The sequence below is a fragment of the Aricia agestis genome, chromosome 1 (genome assembly GCF_905147365.1).
Source record: "Aricia agestis chromosome 1, ilAriAges1.1, whole genome shotgun sequence".
Taxonomy (NCBI): Eukaryota; Metazoa; Arthropoda; class Insecta; order Lepidoptera; family Lycaenidae; genus Aricia; species Aricia agestis.
Genome location: NC_056406.1, coordinates 3603863 through 3622468, shown reverse-complemented (window position 1 = coordinate 3622468; position 18606 = coordinate 3603863). Strand labels below are relative to the sequence as shown.

General features: G+C 34.1%; 1 protein-coding gene across 1 annotated transcript; it reads right to left on the bottom strand.

Moving 5' to 3' along the window:
* Window positions 1-2100: 2100 nt before the first annotated feature.
* On the bottom strand, window positions 2101-11424 carry LOC121730805 (THAP domain-containing protein 1-like). The gene is made up of 4 exons (XM_042119996.1): window positions 11278-11424; window positions 2844-3036; window positions 2674-2736; window positions 2101-2181 (listed from the first exon to the last, which is right to left on the bottom strand). The coding sequence occupies exons 1-4, from the start codon at window positions 11346-11348 to the stop codon at window positions 2101-2103; spliced, it is 408 nt and encodes a 135-aa protein (XP_041975930.1). The 5' UTR covers window positions 11349-11424.
* Between the last annotated feature and the right edge of the window lie 7182 nt (window positions 11425-18606).

Below are 18606 nucleotides of genomic sequence, written 5' to 3'. Positions count from 1 at the left end.
GATGCTCTCATTGCTGCGCACACATTACTATCTACTGTGTACGTACGCGCCTCAGTCCAGAAAACACATTCAACAAACACAGTACACACCTACGCTAGTGATTGACTGTCTAAAAATTGACTATCTATATGAAAAAAACTGTTGAAGAAAATAAGGTTTTTATTTGAATAAAAGGTAACATATTATTATAAAGTGCCAAAATAGTGCCGCGCGTGCCTGCCAGTTATCAAGCCACCATTACGGAAATCTTGTCGCGAACCCCCTGCCGTCGAATGGTGAACCCCTAGGGGTTCTCGTACCCGACTTTGAGAAACCCTGTCTTAGATAATGACATCTTGCAAATTTTTTTTTTATGAAATAAGGAGGCAAACGAGCAAACGGGTCACCTGATGGAAAGCAACTTCCGTCGCCCATGGACACTCGCAGCATCAGAAGAGCTGCAGGTGCGTTGCCGACCTTTTAAGGGGTAACAGGGGAGGGTAGGGAAGGGAACTACAGGGGAGGGTGAGGAAGGAAATAGGGGAGGGTAGGGAAGAGAAAAGGGTAGGGATTGGGCCTCCGGGATTACTTAAAATCTATCCTACGTTTTAACGTGTAAGTTGCCTCAGTCACTATTTATTATAGTGACAGTATTTTTGACCTCATGACTTTGCATTACACTAATGCAAAGTCGTGAGGTCAAAAATAAAAGATTATTTCGATTTTTCTTGAAGGGATAAAAAATAAAGTAAATTCGTAGTGGAGTCTGAAATAAATTCGAACGGTATGGAAATAAAAAAAATATATGATAATTGGTACTATAATTTATTAAAATTTTATTACTATTAATTAAGGGGCAATCAATTTTGGACATACTTATATTTAGTTGTAGGTTTAAAAATTACATTCCACTAAAATGTAAATATTTACCAAGCTCTTGTCGTATAGACAGTTTTGGTGCAGCATTTTTAGTCAAAAAATGAAGTCGCACGTACTTTTCCGATACTGCTTTCAATAATAATGTCAAATGATTATCGTATCTCTTTAAAAAGGTTCGTGCCGATAAAATGCGGCATTGCTTTTGCAAGTAAAACACTTTTAATATCTTTTGTAGAAACAGTTACTTGTTTTTTTTTTAGTATTGTGGATTTTATGGTTACTTCCATCCGCTTACATATAGTTATCACATCTTTCGATGCATACACGAGGCCGCCAAAAGATGTGATACACGAGGCCGCCCTTGTCCTTCATTTTAGTAAATATAAACTTCATTTTTCATTCATCAGCGCTCGGACCACGAAACCGGCAATATATTCAGATTTTTTGTTGAAGCTCCTTTAATTTTCCTGTTAATTGAATAATTTTTTTCTTGTAACGACTTGTTTTTACTTGGAGTCTATTTATGGTCTTTTTTTGTCCTTTTACTACATTCTTATATTTTTCTAATTCAAGAAGTAGGCGCTTTTTTCTAGGTGTTTCATCAATTCCAGGTTCATATACAATCTGTAAAAGAGAATATGTTGCTGTTATATTGTCACTGCTGAAGGAAAGAACTTTTTCTAATATTATAAATGCGAAAGTGTGTCTGTCTGTTACCTCTTCACGTCCCAACCGCTGGCGGCTGGACCGATTTTGCTGAAAGGTATGGAGATACTTTCGAGTCCCGGAAAAGTCTTTTCATCCTAGAAAAATGTACAGTTCCCACGCGATAAACGAATTTTGACGCAACTTAGTTGCGGGCGTCATGTAGTATAATGATAAATAAAGAACTATTGCATAAAGTGAAGTTTGTGTTTATTAATGCAATAAATATACGTGGGAGAGCCATGCTTCGGCACGAATGGGCCGGCTCGACCGGATAAATACCGCGTTCTCACAGAAAACCGGCGTGAAAAAGCGCTTGCTGTGTTTCGCCGAGTGAGTGAGTTTACCGGAGGCCCAATCCACTACCCTATTCCCTTCCCTTCCCTACCCTCCCCTACTACCCTATTCCCTCTTAAAAGGCCGGCAACGCACATGCAGCTCTTCTGATGCTGCGAGTGTCCATGGGCGACGGAAGTTGCTTTCCATCAGGTGACCCGTTTGCTCGTTTGCCCCCCTTATTTCATAAAAAAAAAAACATCAATATAATACTGAGGTAGGTATTTGTTCAGATTGTGATTTATTTGGTATATTTTCTTCTCCAGACATTCGAGACAATATCTGAAAGAAATAATAATCATTATCATCATTTCAGTCTTTGAACGTCCACTGCTGAAGATAGGCCTCCTCAAGCGATTTCAACTTCGGAAAAGAAATAATATAATAAATAGCTTTTCAAAAAATTCATACTATATACTATCTACACTTATAATATTATAAATGCGAAAGTGTGTCTGTCTGTCTGTTACCTCTTCACGCCCAAACCGCTGAACCGATTTTGCTGAAACTTGGTATGGGGATACTCGAGTCCCGGGACAGGACTACTTTTTATCCCGGATGTACGGTGCGGACGTCATCTAGTCTGAAATAAAATAAATAGCTAATGCTAATTTATCTATTTATTTATGTATATTGTTTGTCTATTTGTTTGTCCAATGTTTTATCCCTCTAAATACCTTCAGTGGTTACTGAATAATAATTGTACTTTTGTAGTTTTTTTACAATAAGTTTATAGCGTTTAATGTTTATCAACTGGAATGACAATAATCTTACTTGAGGTTCACTGTCTTTTGCAATTCTGGCTGGTGAACTCTGAAGATTATGTGATGTATCGGCCTGAAAATATATTAAGTATCTTTTTATTTTCTTATTGTAAAATCACTATAAAAATTATAATTGTATTATAAATTACAATAGAATTCAATAAAGCTTTCAGAACAAACCGTTGCAAAAACCAAGCGTAATTTTAATGTAGGCACTGCCCATTCAAAAAGCCTGCGAATCTTTGTATGTGGCCTAAAATGATTTTTTTCAAAATGCACAGAACATATTGTGCTTTGTTTTGTTGGCCACCAATCGGGCCCTCTCCCAGTTGAATTTGTCCATTTTTCTTTAATTGTTTTCTCATTTGGAAATCTAAAACGAGAAGAACACATTTAAAAAAATATATGAAATACTTATTCTTAATATTATTAATGCTATATTACATATTTTTATAAATAATAAGTATATCATAATATAAAAAGTTGGAATTTTGGTAAATTAACAAAATATTCTGAAACTTTGAAAGACCCACTCATAGTCCCTACTAGGATTTGGTGTGTACCATGGACACACAGAGGTCAGCGAGACATGCACAAATAACACTAAGATCCGAAAATAGATATTCAAACTCATCATTGTTATATTATCTACTACATATCATATTAGTAGGGGAGGTCTCGTTTTGAAAAGTCATTTCATACCGAGCGAAAATCGTTACAATAATAGTATTCCACTAATACATAACAGCTTTGATCGTCAGCTGCTTCAGAAGTGGTGGGTTAAAATTTGAGAGTATCTCAAAGTTGTAAAAAAAAAAAAAACAACAACTATAATTATTAAAATCGCTCGCAAGCTCGAGTTTCGATCTAAAAGACAATGAAAAGTACCAAAAATAGTGTCATAAGGTGGTGATGCACGCAGTGATGATAATGATGATGTAATTTGCATATTGCCATGTGCTTTTCGTTCTTAAAACAACGCTGAAACCGCCAAACTTGGATCTATAAAGGAGTTAGGAGTTCTCTCAGCACCTTTCGAGCCATGGTATACGTTGATAAAAATCTTACTTTTGGCAGCATAATAATATGTTAAGAATATATTATAAAACCAAGATCATCACATGGTACTAAATTGGGATGATACCCTAAATCGTTACAATAATAGTATTCCACTAATACTTAACAGCTTTGATCGTCAGCTGCTTCAGAAGTGGTGGGTTAAAATTTGAGAGTATCTCAAAGTTGTAAAAAAAAAATATTGCGAAAAGTATTTTTATACCGAATGAAAATTTTATGGATGATTATTGAGGTCATGCTTAACCAAAAAAGCACCGTCAGCCATTTCGCAAACGGGGGATTCAACGTCAGTCGCGTTACTGAACTATGTTAAAATTATAAATATAAAGTCATTTCATACCGTACAAAATTTATACAGGTGAATGCTGATACCTTTTAAATAATAAAGACCACCGTCAGTCGTTAATATGATGGTGGAAAACCCGTCAGCTAGCGACACAACTAATAACTATGCTGCGCTTTCAATGTAATATCTGAGCGCGTCGCGTATAGTCACTTTGGTAGATGAACTGACGACCTTTTCACCCACATACATTCAGCTGACGGTGATTTTCGTGTGAATTAACAATTAAACTGTCTAAATAGCAATTTCATTTGGTTTAATATTATTTTAATACTTACTCAATTATGACATTTTAGACTACGCAGTCTAGAATGTTATACGCACAACCAATAGAATATCATTGCGCACAACGAGTTATCATTTTAGTTTTCTCAGCAAATTGAAATTACTTTCCAATCACATTATCATACATTATTTTTATTGTTTACTAGATGTCCTGGTGGAATTCAAGCCTCATATCTATAAAGTTAGGAGTTCTCTCATCACCTTTCGAGCCATGGTATACGTTGATAAAAATCTTACTTTTTGGCAGCATAATAATATGTTAAGAATATACTTATTATAAAACCAAGATCATCACATGGTACTAAATTGGGATGATACCCTAATCACGCGTAAACGGCTGGACCCATTTTGCTGAAATTTGGTAAGTATAAAGATAAGTACATTGATTCCCGAAAAAGAACATAGGAAACATTTTGTCCCGGAAAAATGTACGGTTACTGCACAATATACTTTTCTGATTTGCGCGTAAACGACTCAATAGATGTACGGGAACAACTATAAACTAAAGTCTTTAACCGATTCAGTGCGGTGTCATTTTTGGCAATTTCACGCGCCTAGCTGCGAACAAATATTTCGTATCTCCTCTGAGGCGCCTACCGAAATACATAGTGATTTTTTTGTTGAAAATACATAGTGACTTGCTTAGAGTTAAGTAAAATAACAAAAATGTTAAAAGTAACGCAATTTTTTTATTTCCAATATGTTAAAATATAGTCTTATTATAATAAAAGATAATGAATTTAGCGCTCTTTCTCAAAAATCCGGTTTTACAGCAAATATTGTAAGCGGGTATGTCATACCCTGCCACATACTCCTTGTTACATTTTTTCACCACACTCTCGCCGGGTTAATAACACCACCAACTTTAGAAATGTTTGTTTCATACCCGTGCGAAGCAGGGGCGGGCCGCTAGTTAGTTATAAGAATAAATTATGTTGATGTGAGATTTTGCTGGTGTTGAAGTGTAAGTTTTTATGCAATATCCTAAAACTAACACTACACGTAAAATACGTGACAAATAAAGCCACTTTCATTGAGGGGAAACCTCTGAAAAATTTCATTTCATCATAGTTTTACAGGTAAACATTTTATCTCCTCTCGGGCGTCACCCGCCATACAGAAAAGCTACCCATGATGCCTATCGGTAACATCCGCACGGAAACGGTTAATAATAAAACAAGATAATAAAGTAATTCCTTAGATTGTTTTACATGTTTATAATATTAAAATATTTATAAGATTATTTTGATGTATGGAGGACAACAAGTAAACAATTTTGTTTCTCTGTAAAATAAGAGTTTAATCCACAGACGTAAAAAAAGTACGGACGTAACCTTCTCTAATCACGAGTGAAGCCTAGTTATGGCCGCCCGTGTAGGACGTGTGCGTGATATGAGGGTTGCCATGTAAATCATAAATTTCCCTACTTTTAAATTTTGTAAACTCAGACAAGTTAAATGTATTTTTTATACTTAAACATATTTTTATGTTTTTTTCGCTTCAGAAATGTAAGCGGTTGTTAAAGATGTCATAATGAAAATATTATTTTTATGACACTATAGATAGAAAAAAACACATATTACGTACAGAGAAGTATATTATTTACATAACATTATTAGTAATAATGATTATGTATAAACATTTACAATAATAAAATTATTACTAGCTATTTGACCGAGCTTTGCTCGGTATTCGATAAAACACGAATAAAATGACATTTTCTAAAAATAATTCCTAGCTAGACAGATTTATCGCCCCCGAAACCTATATAAGAAACCTGTATACGAAAAGATATAAGATACTTAAGTCCCGTAACCCGTTTCATCAAACAATCAAGTAATGTTAAATAAATAATGGCTTGTTAAATCAGTTAACGGCCTGTTAGAGCTATCGAGAGTTCTACCATGCGCTAACGTCAAATCGAATCACCTAACATGGTGTTAAATTTATTCCTGGTCTAGAGGTCCATTCAATATTTTCATTCCTACTAGGTCTCAATGACGCTCGGGTGACTACACCAATAGCACCTTCCCTCCCCTACTACTGAAGGAAATCTAAGACAACAATTTTATCTATGGACGCTTCACACCACGTCAGACTGACCCCGTGCTAAATACCTGAAGGACTTGTGTTACGGGTACCAGACAATATATTTAATACTGTTGTACTATACATATATTTAAGATTTTTATTATATGATACACATATTTAATACACACCCATGACCCAGGAACTTTGAAAACTTTTTGTTCCGTCGGCAGGATTCGAACCCGCGACCCCCGGCTTGAGCCACCGACAGCCCACCCACTGAGCCACAGAGGTCGTCAAACAACAGTTATATCCACTTTTGTAAATTAAGAAATTAATAGGGGTGTAGACTATTTTTAGGAAATATATTTATTTTACAGATGTAGGTACGATCAAGGAAGTTGATTCCTATGCAACTGACAGACCAACGTTATTTAGTCGAATACTTATGTCAATTCAATGTTAATTGTGATTCGTCGGCTGGGTTTGACGTAACGCAACCAAACTACTTATGTCCCCGATTTGCATAGGAATCAACTTCTCTGATAGTACATAAGTATTTTGTTACACCTAAAAATATGTATAAAAAATAAATACACTCTTATTTCAATAAAAAAAAAATCACTTATTAAATATAAAAAATATTATAAAGTTATTAAGTAAAATATGTCCATTTTCGGTAATTCTAAAATACAAACTCTCAAAAAAACAATAATTTGTATTAGATTTCGTTTACTGTCTACACCCCTATTATTGTATTCCTGCTTACTGGTCAATAGTATGCTAAATACTTACATGACACTAATAAAAGACAATAAAATTAATTATTTGATTATTTAAAAATAATTTAAAATTTTCCCCGGTTTGGGGAAAATTTCCCCACTTTGTTATGGACATTACTGACCTGTTGAAGTTGAATTAATATTTACATTATTTTATGAAAATACTTTAAAAATATGTTATCTTACCTATGAAATATTATTCCTTGATGTTTTTTGTGTAAGGTTGTATTGTTCTTGCACCATTTTACAACACAAGATGGCATATTTATTTTTATTTATAATTGACGAAGATGTGTCACCGCGATGCACTCTAATTGCGTAATGGCGGTACGATCGGCTTATTACAGTGCGAGTGTTTGTGCAAGATGTGTACATATGATCGCCTGGGCTTATTAAGGGTGCTTCACTCATTTCTTAATGGCGATCCGTCCGTATTTTTTTTACGTCCGTGAGTTTAATCACTAAAAGTAAAATTATAAACAAACTAAATACAACAATAATATAATAATATCATACCTGTAAAATAAGAGAAACGACAATTACGTTTATTGTTATTCCTCCGATAAAATATTAAAATATTTTTAACACAGATCGTTTCTCTTAAATCATTTTTTTCATTATAATAAAATTGTCAACTTACTTCAAAATCAAATAAATCATACTTTCTCTTTGGAACTTATACCAGCCTACTCTATAACAAGAAACACCTAAGAGGTAAACTTACATCTCCCCCCTTAAGGAGAAAAAAAATCCATTTTTTTTTACATCACTAAATCTAAAGGCCTACATAAGTCTAATTTAAGTCTAACATAGGTACAGGAATCATTTTAGTCACATGAAATAGGTTTGACTCAGCTTTTCTATGACCTGTATCTATTTCATATATAGAACTCGACACTTTCTTTACAATCCTAAATGGTCCAATATAAACTTCATCTAACTTACATCTATTAAGTCTATTTCCATTCTCAACATAAACTAGATCTCCCACATTAAAATTACAATGCTTCCGATTCTTGTCAAATAATTTCTTGTTGTAATCATGGGACTTTTTTGAATTATCCAAAGCAATTTTTTTGTCATTTATCCAACTCTCACTCGTTAAGTTATTTCTAAATTCCTTTGGTAAAATCATTACTTTTTCTGTTCCATACAAAAGATAAGTTGGAGAGAATCCTGTAACTGTGTGAACAGTCTCATTATATTTTTTAACACACTCCTTAGCTATACTAGCCCAAGCTCTTTTCTTCTCTTCTTCGTTAACTTTGCATCTTATCTTATTCACCAATGTTTGATTCAAACGTTCATTTAAGCCATTAGAAAAAGGGCAGTTTACTGCTGTAAATACCAATGGTATATTTCTGTCACCAAGAAATTTTTTTAATGCAATTGAATTGATTCCTGGATATTGATCGGTCAAAATCATGCCTATTTCTTCCGTTTCCACTATACTAGATAAAAGTCTTATGAAATCATTTGCTGTTTGAGTTTTAGACGTATGAATAAATGCGAATCTACTAAAATGGTCAACTAATAAATGCAAGTATTTTTTTGATGATCTCGAACCTCCAAATCCGCCTATTGTATCAATAGACATAATCTCAAAAGGTCTTGTTGCTGGTCCTAGATGAGACATAGATCCAAATCTTTCATGTCCTCTTGTTTTATTTTTTATGCAAGTTTCACAACTTTTGCAAATCTTTTTAATATTATCTGATAAATTTCTTATAAAATAAAATTTACCAATCATCTTTTGCATTTGGTTGATTCCAATATGACACATATTTTCATGAACATCTTTCAAAAAAGTTAAACTTAATTCTTTTGATAAAATTATTTTATCTCTTTTTCCAACCCTTTTGAAGTACACATTATGTTTATTTATTAACTTATCTTTTTGTTCTTGTACTTCCTTATTAATTTCTTGATCTTTCAATATGTCTTCAATGCTTATAAGATTGACAACTCTTAGTTGTTCATCAGTGTTTTCATCTGAATTCAACACTGGATTTCTACTTAAACAGTCTGCCTCTAAATTATTTTTCCCAGGAGAATAAACTACATTAAATTCGTACTGTGATAGGTAATAGGTAAGATCCCCTAATTCTTCGTCCGTTCTTGATTTTAAATTCATATTTTCCAAAGGTTTGTGGTCCGAAAAAACAGTAAATGGTCTTCCTATTAGCCAATATTGCCAAAAAACCACCGCCTCTTTTATCGCCAACAATTCCAAATAAATAGCTTTCTTTTTCTTCTGCGTTTCCGTCAATTTCTTCGAAAAATATGCTACAGTTTTTTCCTGTCCATCTGGCTGTATCTGTTTTAAGACTGCACCAACTCCTTCTATGGATGCATCTGTATAAATGTGTATAGGTAAATTTCTGTCATATATCTCTAATATTGGTTTAGAGCATAATAGATTTTTTATAGTGTCAAAAGATTTTTGGCATTCATTGGACCAAACAAATTTTTGGCCTTTCCTTAACAATTTATGCAAGGGGTCCAATATAATAGCCTTTCTTGGTATGTATTCATGGTAGAAATTTATTTTACCAAGAAACTGTCTAATGTTTTTTTGATTTTTAGGAGTAGGAAAGTTTTGTACGGAAATAATATTATCTTTTAAAGGCTGCACTGAATTATTTTGAATGATATGTCCCAGATATTTGACAGAATTTGTGGCAAAAGTGCATTTTGTAAATTTTAACCTGAATCCTTCCTTTTTTATAGCTTCTAATAACTGTCTTAAGTGATTAATATGGCTATCAAAATCCTCGGAGAAGATCAAGATATCGTCAATGTAATTAACGGTAAATTCGTTGAGTTTATATTTTCTTAATATGTTGCTCAACACTCTTTGAAATATTGCTGAAGACGTTTTTAAACCAAAGGGAAGACATGTCCACTGGTAGTGGCCTTCTTGAGTTACAAACCCTGTTTTCTTTCTGTCTTCTATTCTTAAAGGAATAGACCAAAATGCTGAATTTACATCTAGGGTCGTGAAAAATTTGCAATTTCTTGTTTTTATTACTAGATCTTCAATTAACGGGAAAGGTTGAGCTTGTGGTACTACAATTTTATTTAAGTCTCTAAAATCGATACATAATCTTGTTTTCTTATTGTCTTCTTTTTTATATGCTAATGTAACTGGCGCTGCAAATGGACTGTAGGATTCTTCTATTAGCTTATTATCAAGTAATTTTGCTATCTGCTGTTCTATCTCCTTCTTATCCTCCATCGTGCATCTGTAAGGTCTCTTACTGCAGTATTTCTCTACTGTTATTATAATGAAAAAAATGATTTAAGAGAAACGATCTGTGTTAAAAATATTTTAATATTTTATCGGAGGAATAACAATAAACGTAATTGTCGTTTTATAAGATTATTTTGATGTATGGAGGACAACAAGTAAACAATTTTGTTTCTCTGTAAAATAAGAGTTTAATCACTAAAAGTAAAATTATAAACAAACTAAATACAACAATAATATAATAATATCATACCTGTAAAATAAGAGAAACGACAATTACGTTTATTGTTATTCCTCCGATAAAATATTAAAATATTTTTAACACAGATCGTTTCTCTTAAATCATTTTTTTCATTATAATAAAATTGTCAACTTACTTCAAAATCAAATAAATCATACTTTCTCTTTGGAACTTATACCAGCCTACTCTATAACAAGAAACACCTAAGAGGTAAACTTACATATTTATTAAACTATCAAAATCATCTACTTAATATAATTTGTTATTAGTTTATTACTTGTACTAATCGCGGCAATGCAACGTGACGTATCGACAACAAGAAATGACAGGGTACACCACTATCTCACTGCGCTTATCAGCAGCCGTGCACGGGAAGCTTACGGGAAGCGACCGATACACAATTTTCATTGCTCGCCAATTGCTCGCTCATTGTTTTCAACACCAGGCACGCTACACGGCGACTTCCGAGCAATTTATGCGTTCAATCGTTAGGTTACCTATACATATTGCTCTCAGTAGTCAGTACCCGACTGAATGCTATTATTTGAACGAAAAAAATGAGATTTTGGTTTAAAATGCTGGAAATACAAAAATATTTTTGTACTTACCTATGAAAAGTGACCCCTTCAAGTTTATGGTCACTTCGATTCTTGCACACAACCACCGAACAGTTAGGCATTTAAAAAAAACACTCCCGTAGTACGCGCTTAGACAATCACGTCCCGACTAATTGTGTTTTCGCGTAGTTTGCCCGTTTTGGTCATACTTCACTTGTCACCGGTTTGTGGTCACGTCTCTCTATATATGAGGCGTCTAGTTTCAAAAGCCGTCAGCTCCGCACGCAAGTAGGTTTCAGTATTTATGAAAATAGTACTAAGGCTTTTTTATGAGCTTAGGGAGTTTAGTGTCTTTTTATCTATATTCGCATTACTTTTTTAATATTAATGTTATAAAAAAAATGTCATATAACTTTCGAAACTAGCAAAAAACGGCATTGAAATTTGGAGATAGCGCAATTCGAAACTTACCGACGGAGTTATCGGTTTCTGGAACTCAATCATATTGGAGATGGCGGTGATTGATATAAATATAAAAAATATACAGAGTGTTCTATTTGTTGAGTGTATTATCTATCGAATAAAAGTTATTTTCTAAATAAAGAACAGTTTATTTGTTAGCAAAATATGTAATTAAAGACTGCATGACATGTCTCACGTAAACAAAACAATTTCAATGCTAAATGAAATTTTCATTTTCCTCGACGGGCTCACACTCGAGATCGTGTACGTCTGCCTCAACATCGCCGCTATTACGGTTAAAAATGTCCACATAAAATTTAAGATCTTCCAATTCCTTCCATGCTGATCCATAATGTTTGGCCAACAGTTTTGTAACATCATTAACTTTCTCCTTTTTCAAAATATTTCCATATGGGACAGGTATTGGGTCTATATTTGAAATGGTTTTTGATTTTTTAGTTATAATTTTTCGCTCATTTAATTCTGTTCTATAATTCTCTTCTCCTTGCACGAATACATTGGTTTGACCACGAGTGATAAAAAATCTCTTTGATAAATTAAATTTAAAATGCCATGTTCCTGGAGGCTTAAGGATATTGGTGCATTGTGTTTTAAAATCATATATGGGCACATCTTGACTTAAATGATATGGCGTTCCATGAGTTTTTAAAATATTAAGGTATTGTTTCGGGTTAGTAATGACTTCAACTCTACGTAACTCTTTTTCGATTTTGGAAAAAACTCTATCTGGAGGTAAAAAGGAGTGCCCAACTACGGGGAAAATAATCTCGACTTTTTTGACGTGTCGAGGAGCATGAGTAAATAGCCATTTGCTACACATGGCAATCATTGTACTGTTCTTATTTTGCCCTCCACAACCATCTGCAAACAATCGAATTGTATCGATATTTTGCTGAATATCAATCGATTTCAATGCGTGAAATACGGCACTCGCTATTTCATTCGATCCTTTGGGACTTTCTGACTCATTCCAGTAATACATGAAAACATTTCCCTTTAATAATTGATTTTTTGAGGTACCAACAACAACCGTAAAATTATAAAAATTTATTTGTCGGCTAAAATAAGCGGATTGGTCAGGTAATTTAGGCAGCATCATGTTCTTTTGACAGTCAAATGAAATTGTTGTCACGTTGTCCTCTGCTGTTTTTAACATATTATAAAAGGCTTTCGCTCTCAAAGAGTGAATTCTTTTCTGCGTTATTAACTCTTGTTTTTGCATAGGATCTTTAGAAGTTTTTATCCTTTCATTTAACTCAGTACAACGAGAGCATACGTCAGTTCGAGGTGATCCAAACCCAATATTGTATTTTGTGTTAAATATGTTTCGGAAATATGACTGCTTCACTTTTTTTGTCTCTTCTGCACTTTCATTATAAATCCGCCATAACTTTTTTATGTTGAGTTCACTCGACAGGTAAATACGACTAGAAGATTTTCCTCTACAATAATGAGACTCAGAGCCCTTAAGTGATTCGATGAATGAGCAAATAGCAAGACACTTTTCTGCATTTGCTTGAGATCTTCGGTCTCCTCCTCTGTTTTCTTTAGCAGGAGCTCCAGATGATTTAAATGACCTTTTTAAAACTCCGGATACTCTGGCTTTCTTAATGCCTAATATAGACAGAAATGCTGCTTTACAAACACGCATTTGACCTCCACTCGTTGGTTTTGGTAGTATGTACTCCACGCTCATCTTTTTTGGTACACGTGACGAATTCTTAGGCCGATGTCGGTTGACGTTTTTGTGGATGCAATGTTGCAAAATAAAATTATCTTGGTAGATTTTTTTCTTTTGGGCATAAAATACTGCGTGAATTTTTCCTAAGTCTGCCATTGTAAATTTACCACATTTAAGTGATTTTGTATTATGTCTGCACGTCGGTGGTGTAGGTAAATCAGTAGGCGTATACCTGGAATAAAAGATGTATTAATTATGTATATGGCAGTAAGGTTCAATGGTTTCTGCCTACCCATTTGGCAAGAATAAAATGTTGTTGTTGTCGAACCGCTATAGCTAGATTTCTGAAATTTTCACAGATTGTGTATATCTCTTGCCGCTTTAATTAGTATTTTAGTAAGCATTTTTAACTTAAATTTTACATAATTTATATTTTAAAAATCGTTTTATAATTTATTTTACAATTGAACCCTTATTATTGTTATTTTTATTATTTTATTATTGTTATTTAAACTTAATGAATTGTATATTTTTTGTTATTTTAAAATCTGTATTTTTATCGATATGTTTATTTTTATTTCAAATTGTGTTTACTGTTTACTTTATGATGTTAATTGCATGTTGTGACCAATTGTAATTAGTTATTGCATGTAGCTAGTATTTTTAAATGTCCAAACCTATTGTTGTAATTAATGCAAAACTGTTTTTGGTCCTAAATAAATAAATTATTAATAAAATAAAAATAATATATTAATATTTATATATTTTTACAGGGCTTCCATACAAAAACACAATTTTTTGCCTATGTTTGGTCTATTACGGTACGGAACCCTTCGTGCGTGAGTCCGACCCGCACTTGGCCGATTTAACTTAATAATTATTTAGGTTCAGTCTCTTTGTGGAGGCACATTCTACTAATTTATAATTTTTTCATTATTAGACTTTTCAAGAATGGTTGCCTGAAAAGGCATCGATACAGCAGTAACAGCAGTCAGCACCCAACATGTTCAAAATTTTTATTAAAAAATCTTTTTCATTCATTGAGCGATCCGCCGTAGTTTCATTCGGGATAAAAAAAAACATGCCATAATCATATAACATTAGAAACAAAAAACAACCTGTATATTATTCCAACTGTCATCTCAAACGATTAGCCATACAAATCGTGGTACTTTCTCTTACCTTTTCTCACGCTTTTTGGTCGTTTCCCATAATTCTGGTTGCTTTTTCCTTTTTCTGCCTTTATTAGGTTCAGCTTTTTCCACATTTTTTACTAAATCACACATTATTTTCGCCAAAATCAAAATAAAATTACACTACTAAACACACGCAAGACGCTCCTCCGCCATAATGATTTGTATTAAAAAAGCAGCTCACTGATTGGTCGACAGGAGGTGGCGGGGTCTGAAACTAACTCGGAATTGGAGCTGGCGGATTTTGAAATTCACCGTTTAATTTAGGCAGCTTTTTGTATTGGATTTGGCGAGGTATGGATCTGAGTACTTAGAGACAAGTAAACTACTTTTTTTTTTCTTTTAAACCACATTCAAATGTCAAAAAACTTTAAAAAATGGAGTTGGCGGTTTCTGGAACTAGACGCCTCATATATATCTGTATTATCTATGTGGTCACGCCCGCGCGCCCCATTGACAATTTTATCCTTATTCATTGGCTTCCATAGATAAAGTATTATAGTAGGTCGCTTCCATTGAGATACTATTACTATGTAACTCTAACTATAATACTTTATCTATGGTCGCTTCAATGAAAATGTCATCCACGTGACCAATGCATCTTTTTGGGTGGTTTATCAGCAACGTAATACCGTCGCGACGCCCGCGCCGTCCGCGCCGTCGCCGCATAACGCATTTTTAAATTCGTTGTATGCAATGATATGAAACCTCGCACATTCACCCGCACCGAACGAGCTGTATAATGTATTTCGTGTAATAACCCGCACCGAACGCGCTGTATAATGTATTTCGTGTAATAAACGCGTGCGGTGCGTACGTTGCTGAATAACGTGCGATCACATTTAGTCATAATTAATATATTATTCAATAAGAAATGAGGGTTTTGGATAGGTACTTAATTTATCACCATAGCTCTGATTCAGGATGCGCAATTCGACTCGGATTAGGAAACGTCACCGCGCAACATCCAATAAACGCTCGCTGCGCGATGCATTGACCAATGACCGCACGGCAAAGCTGATCTTACATTGGCACCACCGTACGCGTTGAACGCACCGCATAATAAACTAAATGCGGCGTGTTCGTGCTGATAAATGTGCGATCACCTTAACGTTTCCAAATCCAAGTAGTAGTATGCAGTATGCTGTATGCACAAAACGAAAGCAATAAATATTATGTACTCAATAATTATTATAATAAAAATGTATTACTACTGAAAAAGCTGTAAACTCGGCGCGGCGAACCTTGATCCCTATGACACTGACAGTTAATAACATTGTAGTGGCGTCACCATTAAATTAGGATCATATTGGAGGCGTCTAAAAATAACATTTATAAATTTTACGTAAGTGTATGCTATAACAATGATATTCCGTTAGAATTTTCAACAATTCTTAACATTTACAAGAAATTATCTCAATCTGAATTTACGTTTACGTCTTGCAAAACTTACGTCGTGTGACATTTAACGATTATGTAAGTTTTGCAGGACGTACACGTAAATTCAGATTGAGATAATTTCTTGTAAATGTTAAGAATTGTTAAAAGTTCCAACGGAATATCATTGTAATGGCATAAAGCTACGTACAATTTATAAATGGCATTTTTAGACGCCTCCAATATGACCCTAAATTAATGCTGACGCCACTACAATGTTATTAACTGTCAGTGTCATAGGGATCAAGGTTCGCCGCGCCGAGTATAAATTTTAGGCAAAGTAAAACTTTAACAAATTAGATTGACGAATTGATTGTGGTAAACTATAAATAATAAAAAACAGTAATCATGAAATACTAATAAAACTATTTAAATAGCGAATAACTGTTCTAGGACTACCTACTTGGTTTTGTCTGGCACATAACACATTGCAACTTGCAAGTCACGTTGTCTGCACGTGACTTGCAATGTGTGATACATCATCATATCAGCCTATAGTCGTCCACTGCTGGACATAAGCCTCTCTCAATGAACGCCAAGATATCCGATCTCCTGCTACTCGCATCCAACATGGGCCTGCAACTAAGCGGAGATCGTCGTCCGTTGTACGTCGCCAGGTCCAGTTGATGGTAGCGATCCGTAGCCCGGAGATTCTTAGCACCCCTCGCAGTGCCGTTACCATGGCCGCTACCGTGGCCAGGAATAGTACCGCTACCGGGAACTAGGGGCCATCTTTTTCTGGTGCGTTTCATAAGAGGCAATTGCTCATAATTGCCACGCGGAGCACGCGGATTGGCAATCTGACAGGGGGCCAATGAATCAAACCATCAATGCTGCAGCCCATTGATGACCATGGATTTCTTCACTGACCCTATCGTTGATGGTTTTACCGCCATCCTTCGGTTGACTAACTGCGCTTGATGTTAGATCTATCCCACACAAATTATTGTGAGACAGAACTACCATCAGGTATGTGTGATACAGAGTATTAAAAATTATCATATTCCGCTACATAATTTTTATTAGTAGAAAGAAAGATAAAAAACAAAACAAGCTTTTTCTATAGTAATTCATAATTTAATGTCAATGTAAATTATAGTTTGTGCGTTCTAAGATGATATGGGTGACAGTTTTCATGTTCTTTGCTACGGGTTTTTTTTACAAGAAAACAAAAAAAAAAAATGTAATAAATTATATTCCATCTACAAAAACAAATGTTTCCTATAATTGTAAATGAATAAAAATGAAAAGATGCTAAATGCTAACTTATTAATAAAAATTATAAATATTAACTGATAGGAGTATAAAATTATTGTTACGAAAACATTTGAAAAATGTCATATGCATGAAACGGAACTTATGTCAATAGAGATTAATTCTGTTGAATCGAAATCAAATCGATAAAAAAGGGTGGCCATCTTAAATCGCCGGCACCACTGAAATGTCAGTACGAAATCTATAATTTCGATTGCAATTCCTTTACGAAGTGATTCGATATTTTTAAACTATCGATTAATTTTTGTTAGGTAACTTCCCTACTATTGTCAATTATAATGTGTCACGCATATCATCATAAAACGCACAAACTATAATAATTTACTAAACATCGTTGTAAAAATGCATAAACCTATAATGCTAATATATTATGTCTATGTAAAAATGTACTAACAATAAATAATTATATATCATTTATATAAATATAATATTATATAAGTAAACCACTCTTGTTATTTTATTTTAAAAGAATATTACTACGTAAAGTAGAAAATGAGGCCGCTATATACTTAACTATCTCGATGTGTCATGTGAATGCCGCACTTATTATCCATACTTTACGAATAATAACAAAAAAAAATCCACAGCCTGACCTATAATATAACTAGGGTTGCCAGATATCCGGTATTTAAGCGTACAGTCCGGTATTTTCGAGGCCAGTCCGGTAAAAAATAAAAGGTCATACCGGACAGAACAATGTCCGGTATTTTGAGAGAAGTCGGTACTGTACTACTGATACCTAGTTTAAGGTGATTTTAATTTTTTAAAGTTGCTACCTTTATTTCGTTAATTAAGTTGTAGTAATCAAGTAAAAGGCTTTCTCAAAATTAGCATAGTCTTGGCGACCACAATTTTATGACCGCAATAATAATATAAAAAACTGTATTTTTGCGACATACCAATTACCAACCCAACATTTGGGGTTGTCCGGTATTTTTTCGTGAGTCACCTGGCAACCCTATATATAACAAGTTTTTTGGAAGTCGGTTAAAAAATTAGTGTTATTGTTCGAATAATAAAAACTTGTCTTTATTATTCGAATAATAAAAACTAGTTTTTATTATTCATAGTCCATACTATTCGTATGCTGCGTTTCCACCAGAGCTGAGTGGAGCTGTGTTGCGAGGAATGTGTTTTTGAGAACCAATAGCATCGCCGCGCTGAGCGTCGAGCGATGTCATGGCAAAGTCATGTCAATGATGCGATTCTATTGGTTTTCAAAAACACATTCCTCGCAACACAGCTACGCTCAGCTCTGGTGGAAAGAGAGTGTTTCTGTCACATCTTTACGCCCATACCAATTTTGCTGGG